At 37.6% G+C, this 13,581-nt stretch overlaps 2 protein-coding genes across 4 annotated transcripts in view; one reads left to right on the forward strand and one right to left on the reverse strand.

The window, feature by feature from the left end:
• Positions 1 to 8,528, reverse strand: part of ubap2l (ubiquitin associated protein 2 like) — a 33,310-nt gene extending 24,782 nt beyond the window's left edge. The window contains exons 1-4 of one of the 2 annotated variants that reach the window (XM_023345445.1): positions 8,410 to 8,528; positions 3,635 to 3,772; positions 2,835 to 2,912; positions 1,122 to 1,232 (exon numbers count right to left, since the gene is read on the reverse strand). In XM_023345445.1, coding sequence (XP_023201213.1) covers positions 1,122 to 1,232; positions 2,835 to 2,912; positions 3,635 to 3,730 — 285 coding nt within the window. In that variant the 5' untranslated portion in view covers positions 3,731 to 3,772; positions 8,410 to 8,528. The remainder of the gene's footprint in view (positions 1 to 1,121; positions 1,233 to 2,834; positions 2,913 to 3,634; positions 3,773 to 8,409) is intronic. The other variant, XM_023345446.1, reaches the window with a different exon arrangement.
• c13h1orf43 (chromosome 13 C1orf43 homolog) lies at positions 6,982 to 13,501 on the forward strand. Of its 2 annotated transcripts, none has more exons than XM_014474354.2 (7): positions 6,982 to 7,890; positions 9,977 to 10,078; positions 10,151 to 10,259; positions 10,349 to 10,402; positions 11,863 to 12,029; positions 12,114 to 12,172; positions 12,930 to 13,501. In XM_014474354.2, exons 1-7 carry the CDS (start codon positions 7,810 to 7,812, stop codon positions 13,135 to 13,137), a joined length of 780 nt encoding a protein of 259 aa, XP_014329840.2. In that variant the 5' UTR covers positions 6,982 to 7,809; the 3' UTR covers positions 13,138 to 13,501. The 2 variants fall into 2 exon arrangements, with proteins under 2 accessions (XP_014329840.2, XP_023201218.1); XM_023345450.1 differs by lacking the exon at positions 6,982 to 7,890 and adding an exon at positions 9,553 to 9,887.
• The last annotated feature ends 80 nt before the right edge of the window (positions 13,502 to 13,581 follow it).

The raw sequence follows: 13,581 nt of genomic DNA on the forward strand, positions 1-13,581 counted from the left end.
GGTGACAAAAACAATGGTTGATTTCATGTAAATGTTCTGCAAAAACTTCTACAAAATGTGGAGTCTTTATGTGCATATCCCATACGTCATGTTATGGGCCCTTCAGGCCTTCACCTACAGGCCTGAAGGAGTGAAAACATCATTTTTGGTTGTTCTTTTTGTCTCTATGTGGATGAAAACATTTCTGGAAACAGTCTTATTTGGACGCAGGTGATACAGACGATCCCTTTTAGGAAACAACTTTCCATTTTGGACTAATCCAGTCGAAACTGCATGAAGCAGCAGATATTCAGCTGTGCAGAAACCTGTTAGCAATGATTTAAGTGTTTTGGAGATCAGATGCAGGACAATAGCTCTCGAGTGAATTGGACTTGGCCACCCATTTTTTAGATAACTGGAAAGGAATTAAGTCAAAGGCTGAAACAATCAGATTAATTTTGATGAATCGATTATTGAAATAATCGTTAACTGGACTATAAAAGCCAATTGCGGGGAAAAAAAACTACACAGAGCAGTAATTGAGTCAAAACTGTACAAAATATATACATTTTGCATATAAGGGAAATAAAAACTAAATATATTCTACCCCAAAAATTCACTAAAGGAATGCTGTTATTGCATTTTAGGCAATTATATATTTAAGGGGGTTTATATGCATTTTTTAATATTATTTCTAATACTCTATAAAAAGGCTAATGTGGTTAAATGAAAAACTTTTATCCGATTGATGGTCTGAATAATCGATTGTTAGTTTCTGCCCTAGTGGAAGTACAATTATTTCACGCAATTTTCTTTTTCAGATCTTATCTGGAAAACATTTACTGTCTATTAACTCTGGCATTCAGCTCTTTATTATACCAAATTATACCAAAAGATATGAAAACTTTAAAAAAAAAAAATCAACAACAAACTAGAAAGAGAAAAAAAATGTCTTTAGATAACTTTTCTATGCATCCTTTTCTATCGACAATTCTTCATAAAAAGTGGAATATCGCCCTAACAAATGCCAAGCTGCGCTGCAAAAGAGAAATGATAAGTAAATTTTCCCCACCAAGTGCGATTTAAGCCTGGGTGGCACTGATTTCTCCAGAGGCTGCGTCTTAAACAGAGAGAGTACTCACAGTGTCCGGGCTGCCCTCCAGCAACACGTTAATAGCTCTGTTGACGTCCCCGTTGCTGTCGTGCAGCGCGATCATGGATTCATCCTGGTCCTTGCCTGTGATGTCAACCAGCTGAGAGAGAAGCGGTGCAACAATGAGAACAGAGATGAACCCAAACCTAGATTTATGTGGTTCTTGTTATGATTATGCCAAAAAAAATGTAGGTACTTGTACAAGTACAGCAATGAAAGTTTAACAGAGAATATGCTACTGCTGATTTAAAGTTGAATATCAGGTGTTGGTGAGGATATCTCCTCTCACGAAGATCCATTTGTAGCTCCATTAATAGATACCATCAGGCGAAATAGCTCCAGGCAATGTTAACTTTTCCTAAAAACAGTGTGATGCAGCCAGTCTAAAATCTATATTTAATAAAGTCAACTGCACAGTTAGGATTTGTTCTTGAGGTTTCTGTTTTGGAGCAAAACTGCTCTGGCAGCTTCTCCATGTGGAATGCATAAAATGCTGAGAAAAGACACGTGACCAAAAGAAATAAAAGCCGCACACAGCTGCTGCTGCCTGCAGCCCCAACAGTAAATATGGATTTATAGTCAGCAGTGCAGCTCAGATAAATAATATGGTTTAAAATCACCTTTATAAAAAAATGGTCAAATTAAGATATGAAATTTTCAAGAAAAGCAAAAATAGCATAAAGTGCCTCCTCACACTGTGATCCTCTAAAAAGGAAAACATTTTTTGGGAACTGAGCTGTATTTTTACTTTCCATAGAACCAATTTCTAGAAGCTGCCTTATGGTGCGTTCACACCAAACGGGTCAGGCGCGTCTGATTTAGACTCAAAGTCTATGTGGAAGCGCATAAAGGGAGCTTCAAGGGCACGTCAGGGACACGTCATGGGCTGCGTTATTTGAAAACTTTTGGGCCTTTCGCTGGAGTTGAAAAATCTGATCTTTCACCACTCTACACAACGTGTCAACCAACACATGATGCATTTTCCGACAGGACTTCAGAAAAAAAACCCCCAAAAACTGGAAGATTGTTGCTGTTTGCTTTTGTCCTATAATCTGCGACTGATCAAGTTATGACTGCAGAGACAGGAATAGAAAGGACCTTGCTTGGAAAACAATCAGCGAGGAAGTTGGAATGTCGAGTAAGTTATAACTTTTACTATTTGAAAATATTTCCCTGCACTTGAGCTATCCAAATGCATCCAGCAAAAACGTTATTTAACGTTTATTTAAATAAGCGTTAAATAAACGTATTTATTTAGACGAAATATGCAGGAGATGGTGGAAAGGTTTGCGGGACACATGTCATGTCTTGACGCATTAGACGCTAGTCTAGAGCAACATGTTAAGCGTCTGACCTCAAAGCGCACACGAGTCAAACTTGACGCATCAGGTGCTTCTTTTGAATCGCGAAACGAAAATTGATTTGGTGGAAGAAAAAAAATACTTCTGACCTTTAAAAAAATTTCAGACCTCTTTTTTAAATGATTCTAACAATGATACTAATAGACTAAAGTTTTGGATTTTGTAAAATGGGAAAGGGAAAAAATAAATGCTTATATTGCTACTAGGAACAACAAAGTAAAAACAGAGCAGATCACTGGATTGTCAACACTTAACGTATCAATAAGACGAAAACTGCAAATATAGTGCAAGTCAATAAAACAAGGCAGAAAAAAAACAATGCAACTATTAAAAGGGATTACCTGTTTAACCTTCTCCTCAAAGTCTGCGTCGTTGTGGTCTGAAATCATCTGCGCGAGTCGGATCTGCTCTGCGGTGGCCTGTAATAAAAAACAAAGAAAGGTGTCCACCATTTGCATCCAACCGGCATAGGAGATTTGCATTCTCGTTGAAACAGAACGTAATTTATATACAATTGCTTATAAAGCCTCCAGGTACAAATACAAACAGATGAAGCTAAAAGTTACTTAAATTTTGTTGTAATCTGCTGCAGTTTGTCTTTAACGGCCAAACAAAAGAAACTAACAGGAAAAATCTATTTTAACCTCATCAAGTTAAAAACTGGAAAGTTCTCAAAAAGTACTGTCTCTTATTTAGCTAATTAGTATCACAGCTTGCATATGTTCCTTTCACATAATCATCAATAAGTTAATTTTAAATGCAGAGAATAATCTCAGCACTTAGACCTCTGAGAAGATATTCACCTAAATAACAAAATTCACGAGAAAAACTCTCAGATTTTCTAATTATGTCCCTGAGAACACCATAAAACGTAAGGTAAAACTCCTTAGTAGATTTTAATTGACTTTTATCCTTCCACTCAACTTTCAAATAAAAGTTTATTGATTTGTTGAAACGAATAAAACGCAGTGATTATCTTTGCATATTGGTAACTAGTTCTACCTCCAACTTAACGTTTTGTTTTCAATAATCAGGTTTAACTCATCAAGCAGATTCTTTTAACAAAGCTTGATATCTAAATAATCCCAGTCCAATAGTTTGTCGGTGTGTGTATAAACTCTGCAGGTCTCTGAATGCGTACCTGAGGCCTCTGCTTGTGCTGTGTCTGGCTCTGTGTTTGGCCCTGTGTCGGCTCCCAGCTGCCCCGGGCTCGGTTCCCGCCCATGGACGTCATCATTTACAGTATATACAAATAACAGTATTTACAAAAGAATAACACCTGAGGAGATAAGGAAAGGAAAAGGGTGTTACAGAACTTTACAAAGCTTATATGTACACACAAGAAGTGCTTCCTCCACTGGTGTCATCATTTAGAGTTGGGAAGCAAAGCAGTGATTCAGCGACGTTCCAGTAAACGTCTTTAAATTAAGAGTATTTTTGTTTCCTTTAAGCAGGAAAATAAATAAACCTTAACCTTGTCAGTGAGTTGACCTGAACGAGAAGTTGCACTAGTTGCTACTAGTTGCAGCGCCACACTGAGCCTTCTACATATAAACGTTCAGATCTGCAACCTTCTGTAATCAAAAATAAACCATACAAAACATTTGTCTTTTCTTTCTTACACTGACTACAATCACTGTGAACTACCATCATTGTTTTATTAATGGTTTCATGTGCTGGGACTGGAAACCAAAGTCTTACGACGTAAATGAAAAATTTGCCTTTTTGCTCAGATGCACTTATCAGATTTTTTGTGGTCAATACATATTTAAAACCGTTTGAGGTCTGAGTTGCTTGTTCAGATTTTGAATGACTCAGACCCCTTTTCAAAGGACTACAACACATGAAAGAAAATGTGCTTACATTTTTTTTTGTAGATAGAGATTGTAGTTTAGACTCAAACAGAAAAAGAAGAATATCTATTTTAAGCATCCACCATGTACAGTACAGACCAAAAGTTTGGACACACCTTTTAATTCAATGAGTTTCCTTTATTTTCATGACTATTGACATTGTAGATTCACACTGAAGGCATCAAAACTATGAATAACACATGTGGAAATATGCACTAAACAAAAAAATGTAAAACAACTGAAAATACCCCTTATATTCTAGTTTCTTCAAAGTAGCAACCTTTTGCTGTGATTACTGCTTTGCACACACTCTGCATTTTCTTGATGAGCTTCAAGAGGTCGTCACCTGAAATGGTTTTAACTTCATAGGTCAACCTGCCCTGTCAGGTTAATAAGTGGGATTTCTTGCCTTATAAATAGTCATGAAAATAAAGAAAACCCATTGAATTAGAAGGTGTGTCCAAACTTCTGGTCTGTACTGTATATTCAAGTTTTTATTCAACTCAAACAGAGCAACAAAGTAGAAGCTGCTAGATATGCATTTGTAGACTGTAGTGGGATATCTGAATTTTTAATTTATTGAGCAGAAACATAAATAAGAGTATTTTCAGTATCTGATCTACCAACCACAGATCAGATGTGAAATTAGCCAATTCTAGTCACTGATTCATTATATTCACTTTTTCATGTAATCCTTACAAGTATTTCAAAGATCTATGCAGGCGTATGTCAGCTTTTGAATTTTGCTGGGTGATAAATTGTCCCAGAAATTATAGCGATAAACAATAATATCATTTTGAGGCCATTGTTAATAGAATTAAAACATGTCATAATAATGCCAGTACACACTCTGAAAGATAAGTAAACACTGGAACTTAAAGACGTTTAAATGTCCAAAAAACAAACCAAAAACAAATTAAATGGATTATGAAGTCTCTCTAAACAAAATATATTAAACACTAGACATTTTAAAGCAGGGATAAATTTAAAAGTGCTTTATGTGCCAAAATATAAAGCAGCACTGGAAAAACATCAGACTAAATTTATTAAAATAATGAAGTCACTTTTTCTTGATTCAGAGGTCAAATCACAAAGCAATATTGTTTAGAAATCGAGGTTCTTGTCGTCCTCCAGGAACACTGCGCTGCTCGTTTTACGTTTCTTCCTGAACACACCTGATTCAGGTGACGGCACTTCAACAAAAGCTTGTTAATCAGCCATCAATTGAATAAATTTTGCTGAAGCGGAGACAGATCTGAAGCACAACATGCAGGGTAACGTGCTTTGAGGATGGGGGGGGAAGACATGCGGCAAATGTCGTCGGGTCCGGGAGTCGAACCCGCGACGGCCGCGTCGAGGACTCAAGGCCTCCAAATACGGGTCGCGCTAACCACTACGCCACCACGGCACGCCCATCACGCCCATCACTGCATTTTTTTTGTTGCTTTTCTGTGTTAAATAAAATCATTTAGCTCTTCTTGGATCCATGTCGTAATTGGGCAACTTTTTATTACTCACACAAATATCTTTCCTCATCAAGAACTTCTCAGAAGAGGAGCGCAGTGAAGAAAACTGTAAAAAGAAATCCTGGTGGCTTCATATAACATGATCAGTTTAACTAACTTTGAAACTTTGATCTGGGAATGACATCATGTCAAGTTTAAAATCCTTTTAATTTTCTAATTTAAATACTTAGTGTCCAGACCAACCAGCAAATTTCAACTTCTGAGTGAAAGTTGAACATTTAAGTCAGTTATCTCCTTCAACCATGCTACATTGCAATGTTTTATTTTCTCTTTATTTTTATGACAAAGTTATAAAGTCCTGATATATTACTGTTGTAAAAGGTTTGTCAATATGGCAATACTAGAAAAAACTTGCTGGAATATTTACCCTGGAGAGACTTTTGTGTAAAAACACTTGGAAATTTAAGAAATTCAATTACTGTGACATTTAAAATCAACATCATCATACTGGGTGACTAAGCCCATGGTAGTCAGAGATATTTGAAAAATGCCAAATATTGGCACAAGTTGTTGGTCAATAAGTATATTGCCTGACCTTTAAAATAATTAAAGGTAAAAATAAATTTTTTAAAAGCCTGATAAGTCCATGTCTAGAACATATAGAAAAAAAAGTTTGATATTTTTGCTGCTTTTCAGACAAACTCATGCTAATAGAAGAATATGCAACAATTTTCTTTTTCTCTTTGTTGAGAATAATAACAAAATAAAGTCTAATAATTATTAAAGATTTCAAGCAAACCATAAATGTGCATTGGCCCAGAAAAACCTGTGCATCTCCAATAATAACTTAATCTAATGTGTTCTTTCAAAGGGTCAGGGTTAAGCTTCAACACCCAGTGGGGAGTCTGCAGGATCACTGACTGGGAGAATTGGGAAAAAGCCAACAAATAAAGGCACTGTTTCCAAATCTGGCTCTGAAAAATCTTGAGAAAAATATCAACCTCGATTTGGTTTTTGGAGGACAATAAGATCCATCAAACAGGATTGAGATGTTAGCTTTATACTAGAGGAATGATTGAAACATGACAATATTTCTCGTTGAGGTGACTGGTATCTCATTAGCACCTGCTAGTTGCAGTCATCGTGGCAGAGCTGCAATAGAAGATGCTCCAAATACTCTTAAGTCTGTTGTTTGGCAGTATTTTGGGAGTTTCCAGTAGAAAAGATAAATGGCAGAGTAACAAGAAACGAGCAATTGAGTTGTTCAGTTGCTGGAGGAGACAAAGAGTTGCTGGACGTCACAATCACAGCAAACAAGCTACCAATAGCAACTGGGAAAAGTACTGCAGAACATGCACAGTTTAAGCACTAACCTAAAGCCTAAAGAGATTAAATGAAATCAGAAAAAGACGTCGTTTGTTGAGTTTGTGGCAAAAATCAATGAAGAGGCAGAACAAAGGCCTTTTTGCAGCATAAATTTGATCTTTGAAGTTTCTCTTAAAGTAATATTAAAATCTGATCCCGTCTCGTTCTCGTGAACTCAATGTCGTGTCTCGTCTTGAGGGTTTTATGTGTCGTTTCAATCCTCTCCCAGGTTTTGCTTATAAGCATCCAGGGAGGGGAAGCAATCCCAAGAGCAATATGATCTTTTAAGAGTCCTTTGAATATAGATCTAGGCTTAATTAGTCATGCAGCAAAAGAAAAAAAAATGATGCAAACACCAACTAAAACACAGCCAAGCAAATATTCGTCATAAGGAAATGGTTATCCAAGCTATGTTAGGTTAGGTGACTACTTAATCTTGTTCAGGTTACGTAAAAGCCGTGTTTTGACAAGCCCATAATAGCAAACCACTAGCCAGGGCCCGTCGCATATACAATTATATGTCACTTCGATAAGCCAGCCACATGGTCAACTAGTTAGCCCAGCAGCTAATCGTTGTAAGAAAACATCTAGCTGAAGTCTCGGTGGGCTTCCGCTTCTCACGGCTTCACCTCATGGCGACAACAAGGCTAAGTTTACCAGCTAACGAGCTAACACAGCTTCAAAAAGCTACCAGGAGAAAGCAGCATTACCGGGTATGGCTTTACTTCACTGCATAGCCAACAGGTTAATTAGCTCACCACCTGTTTTAACGAGCAGCGAAGCTTTCACAGTTGAAGAAAGAAACAAACAAAAAAAAAACGCCCTGTTGCTATAAGAGTATTGCTAATAACTTGAAGCTATGCTAAGTAACGTCGTTCGTTTCGGCTAACTGTAACTTTAGCTAGGTTAGCAGTTTGTGCACTACAACGTTTACAACCAGTGTCCCTCCGGTGTATCCTCAAACCCGGACTGTCTACTAGGAAAACACCGGGGCTGAAGGCAGGCCTGCAGGCCGCTGAGATGGAAATAAATAACAGGCGATACTGACCAGAAACCGGGCTCAATATATTACACACAGCTACAGCCGACAAGATGTCTCGCTGTCGAACTACTGTTCGGATTCAGGGCTGTGTGTAATTCTTGAACTTTAGTAGAACAAATTAAAGGATATATATATATACAAAAACCCGAGCCAACAAGCCCACAGACAATAAACGAGAGGGTGAATTTACCTGTTTCTTTTCCACTCTGACACTACGGAGAACTGCGTCACGTGGTTTTTCACAGAGCCGCTTCGAGGAAACAGGCGCCACACCACGTGATCACTTTCGGATATGTTTAGTTAAATATCATCAACCGATTTGTGACACGCTGAAGATGTTGATGCACAACACAGGAGGCGACAGGGTGGAAGAAGCAAACTGCAGCTGGTATGTGTCCTCCTCACTGAGGAAATCAAAAACAATTCCCAGATTACTGCTCCACAGATGAAAAACAATTAAAGAAACAATTAAAAAAGAAACTAACTCATCTTTTTGGAGAATACTTATGTCTCATTGTTATTATGTATTGGTAAAGTATGCAGTATATGTTTAAAAATGGAGGACTTATTAGATAGATACAAACTGTATTTCAAACTCAAGGTCCAAGTTAAACAAAAGCAACAAAATAACAACCAAACAGATGCACAAATCTACAATCAGTTATTATAATAGCTATTATTGACAAAATGAAAGTTGCCCCAAATAATAACAGGGTACATCTAATCTGGAAAAGTACAACGGTCAGGAATTTTAAGCATTGCCAGGTGTGAATAAGTAGGAGAAAAGGAAAATCCTGCAATGTGGGGTTCCCAATATGCCTAACATATTTGTACATTTATAATTTAAATATTTTTATTTCCAAACTTGTTATTGTCAAGGTGTTGTATCAATTCATCCTTCAATGTTTTTATAATAATAATAATTATTAGCCTTGGCATTATTATGTAACAGTTTACATGATACAGCAGTTGCAGTGTTACCGTTGTCAATTATTACATATATAATACCACCACTATTATTATTATTATTCCTAATAATAATAATGACAACTCAATATGCATTTTAAAAAATGCTTTAAGTGTATGCTAAAGTAAAATTTGATTACTATAATGTCTCTATTGTTTTTTGAGAAACCTTTGAAGGTCTACATGGAAGATTGTCAAATAAATAGATAATAATACCAGAGGTTTTGGAAAAATCTGAAAGTCTGATGTGAAGAAGTTATTTGAACTTTGTCCAAAGCTTTGTACTCAGAGATGAATCAAATAGTTTCCTTGATGTTTTATTTGTGTGCTGCCTTATTTCACCTCCACCCCTCACCAGGAGGGGGCAGCACTGCACCATCCTGTGTTGCGCACTAGTTGTCATCCTGTCAGTTCAAAGCCAGCTCAAGGTAAAACTGGTACTGGAGGTAAACAATATAAAAAGGGGCGATTATGTTATTGCGGTGTAATAATTTTTTTTATAGAAGAATTATTCAAGTACAGACATGTAATAAAGCGGTTTATACTGCGTTGGTCGGCTTAGGCTTTTTATTGAACGTACCTTTAGCTACCGAGCTAATGTAGCCGCAATCGTTGAATTTATTGAAGTTTACAGACATAATGGCAGATTCGTCGCCTCTGTCCGGGGTCAATGTTGTTTTGGTCATGGCTTATGGCAGCTTGGTGAGTCGCTTACCGTATCTAGGAAACATTATAATAAACGGTTGTGTAATATTGTTCAACTTTAAAGCTTTGTCTGGCTTTGTGCGCAGGTGTTCGTGCTGCTGTTTATTTTCGTGAAAAGGCAAATCATGCGGTTTGCGATGAGATCCCGCCGTGGACCGCACGCACCTATTGGCCACAATGCACCGAAGGTAGCTGTACTTTTCTCACCTTTAGGATCCGGTACCTCTGACTTTATCACTTACACACGAATCTATTGACAGGGTTTGAGGGAAAACATCGACTCCAAGCTTTCTAAGGTCCAGGAGATCTGCTTCGAACCTCGGCTCCTATCAGAGGGGGATGACCGACTCAGGAGGGGATCGCAGATGAGTCAGTCATATTTTTTTTGCTTCCTTTATCACTCTGCAAAATTGTTATTTTCCAGTTTTAATGTAACAAACCCACTCTCTCCCTCCAAGGTTGCTACAACTATATGTACCGAATGAAAGCCCTAGATGCTATTCGCGACTCAGGTGAGTTTTAACATTTAGTTTCTGCTGGTGGTTAAGATTAAAGGAATATTATCATCATTCTCTCTACAACCAGTGTCAGAAATTCCCTTAAATTATTTATTCCTGGGGCAAGGCAGCAGTACAAACTTATTTTCACATGAAAACCTGCAAAAAAAACCCCTAGAACATTCTGTTACATATCAAGTCATCAATATCAGAACTAAAATACCAGTATTTTAGATCTATATCTTAACATCTTCACTCCTATTTTAAATAATTTTTCAACTATTCAAATCACCCTTATAGTTAAAGATGGCAGGTGGATAACTGAGCAAATTAATCTTTGGAGGCATGTCTTTTAGAAGCACATCTGACACTACAGTCTCTTTGCCAATCAAAGTGCTGCATGCAGACGTCAAAGAATGGTCAGCTGAAATAATCTCCAGATCCACATAGGTGTAAGGAATTGCTATTCCAGCTTACTAGTGGATAAAAGTCTCAGGCCCGAAGAAGTTAGCAGGATTCTGATCTTAGGTCAAGTAAAATATGATAAATGCAAAAAGAAAACATATTACCCAAACCCAGGTCCCTCCAGACTTATTCCTTAAAGTAAAATCTTTATTAATTGCAGTAGTATAGTGTCACACAACCTTTACCTTGAGTACATTTATTCTGGAGAGGAGGTAGAAACTATACTTAGAAATATTTCTGTTTTCAGCAAAATCATGTGCTAAAATTATTTGTATCCCTGCTGTTAATATTTGAACTACCCCATTTTTGTCAGTGTGGCAGCACATCTTATATAAAGAGTTAACCTACTGAAGGACCAAATGACTATCCAGTTTCAGTTCTACAAATAAATTAATGTCTTTATATTTCAAAGCAGATTAGCAAAACAAATTGATTATTATGTGTGAATTTTAGGAAACACTAACCTCCTGCTTTCATGTAAATAAAAAGGACATAATTATGATTATTCACACAAACATGGCACAATCAGATAAAGAGTTGCTAACATCAACAGAAATGATAAAAGTGGTGACATAATGAATGAAGAGCATTGGGGTTCATCATACCTTTTGAAGAGAAACAAGTTCGTAGCATCTCAGATGCTCCACGGTTCTCAACGGTGTGCATGAGGTGCTGCTATATACTTTACAAACCGCAGAAACAAAATACATTTATTTTCAAACCTCAGAGACAGAAGTTTAGAATGTGACTTTAGTTAAGATCAATAAACATGATCAGTCTCATCCCTGTTCAGACTGTGTGTGCTTAGTCTGAGAGGAAAAATCACTACCACATTGTGCGTCACACTTTAAAGCACGACCCTAACAGAGCGCTCTTTGTTTTGTTTTGTTGTGCTGCTCATAACTTTGCACTTTTTTTTTAAAGTACAGCATTGATTTAGTCAAACTGACAGAGCAGTCGTTAATTTTTTAACAGGTTCATTTCTTCAATCTTTTGGTTTTCCTGTTTAGGGATTCCTGTTCAGGAGATAAGTGGCACTCCAAGCGCATTTACTGGCCGCAGCTTCAGGAACTGGCTGGTGGAGTTACGCAATTCCCACTCTTTGATCAAGAGCAGCCGCAGCGCGCTCATCGATCGTTTGCTTGAAGGCTATGACAGCGCTCGCCACGGAACTGGGGTAGGCGAAGGAGCAGTTATATTAACCACCTATAGCTAAAAGTGGAGGGAAGCTTGCTAACTTTCCTCTTGCTGTGTGTGTCAGGTGTTTGGCGAGGCAGAGTTTCTGGAGTACCGACAAGCTCTCGATGAACTGGTTGACGTGTAAGTGCTGCCGTGCCGGTCCAGACTTGAAAACTATTAAGTTTAGTAACAATGTTGAAACAAGTACTTTAGATCACATTATTCATGCTGACAGGGAGAGAACTGAACAGCTTCCCAACAGTGTTTAGGGCAAGTTCTGATCTCTTCACCTCACCAGATATCTGGTGAAGTTCCACCTCCATATGTGGAACTAATTTGGATACATATCCGATTGTTTTCAAAACGTCTTTAGTCTGAACGGTCATGTTGCATTTTGTGCAGCTTTTATATCATTAATGTGACACTTGCCTCATAATTCTGCTCCAGAAAAAGACGGACATGGTAAATCTGATGAATTTGAAGTGCATCACATCACAATCCCATCACTCCTGGCTCTGACTACAGATCCAAACAGACTTCTCTAAAGAAGTTGCAGTGAATGCTCCACAAAAAGCCGTCGCTATTAGTTTAGCTTTTTTTCTTTTCTTTTTAAAACAACAATCTGTAAGCAAAGTGCTGCTGTGACCTCAACATTTTTCTTCTGTGCATGTGGGTCATTTTGGGAATGTAAACACTTTACTAGAAGTCTTGTTGCAGTCGGGTTTAATTAGTACTATGAATGAAAACGCAACAAAACAAAAACAAGATAAAGATGTGCAAACATAGCCTAAAAACTGCTAGAAAATCTTTTTTTTGTTTGTTTTTGCATCTATTTAAGTTTAATATCACTGCATAAGGACAGTTTTACCGACAGTCGTCCCTCTCTCCTCTCCTCCAGAGTGAAGGCCTACTCTAGCAGCACCAGTTTGGACCAGCAGCACCAGTCTGCAGCCAAAGACCTAACGGGCTCCCCAGTTCGCGGCACTCCCTCCACCATCCAGGTCACCTACCTGCCCTCCACGGGTCAGCGCAGCAAGAGGCCCAAACACTTTCTGGAGCTCAAAAGCTTCAAAGATAACTACAACACACTGGAGAGCACGCTGTGAAACTAAGACACTCAAAAGGAAAACCTGTGATTGCGCGTTTCTAGGTTGCATTTTAAAGTTCTCAACGAAAACTGGGACTATACCAGGTATCGCCTTTATGTGCACACACTTCAGAAATGTTTGCAAACTTTGGACCTAATGGGTATTTAGGCCCAACCGGCTATAGATTTCATTTTAAATTATTTGACATTTCTTTTCAAAAGCCCAAATGTGAACTTAAATATTAGTTTTTTTTAAAAATGTGTTTGTACAGATGTGAAATATTTAATTTATAACTTATTGATGCTGCTTGGTTTGTATTTATCTGAGATGTGTTTCTATGTGATTTAAAGATGGAAAGGAATAAAAGCAACCATACAGCTAATTCAGTTCCTGTTCTTCATAGAACCACTAGGTGGCAGTATAACACAATTAAACCCGTAAGAAACAAAGCACCAACAGCAT

This window comes from Xiphophorus maculatus, chromosome 13 (assembly GCF_002775205.1).
Source record: "Xiphophorus maculatus strain JP 163 A chromosome 13, X_maculatus-5.0-male, whole genome shotgun sequence".
NCBI lineage: Eukaryota > Metazoa > Chordata > Actinopteri > Cyprinodontiformes > Poeciliidae > Xiphophorus > Xiphophorus maculatus.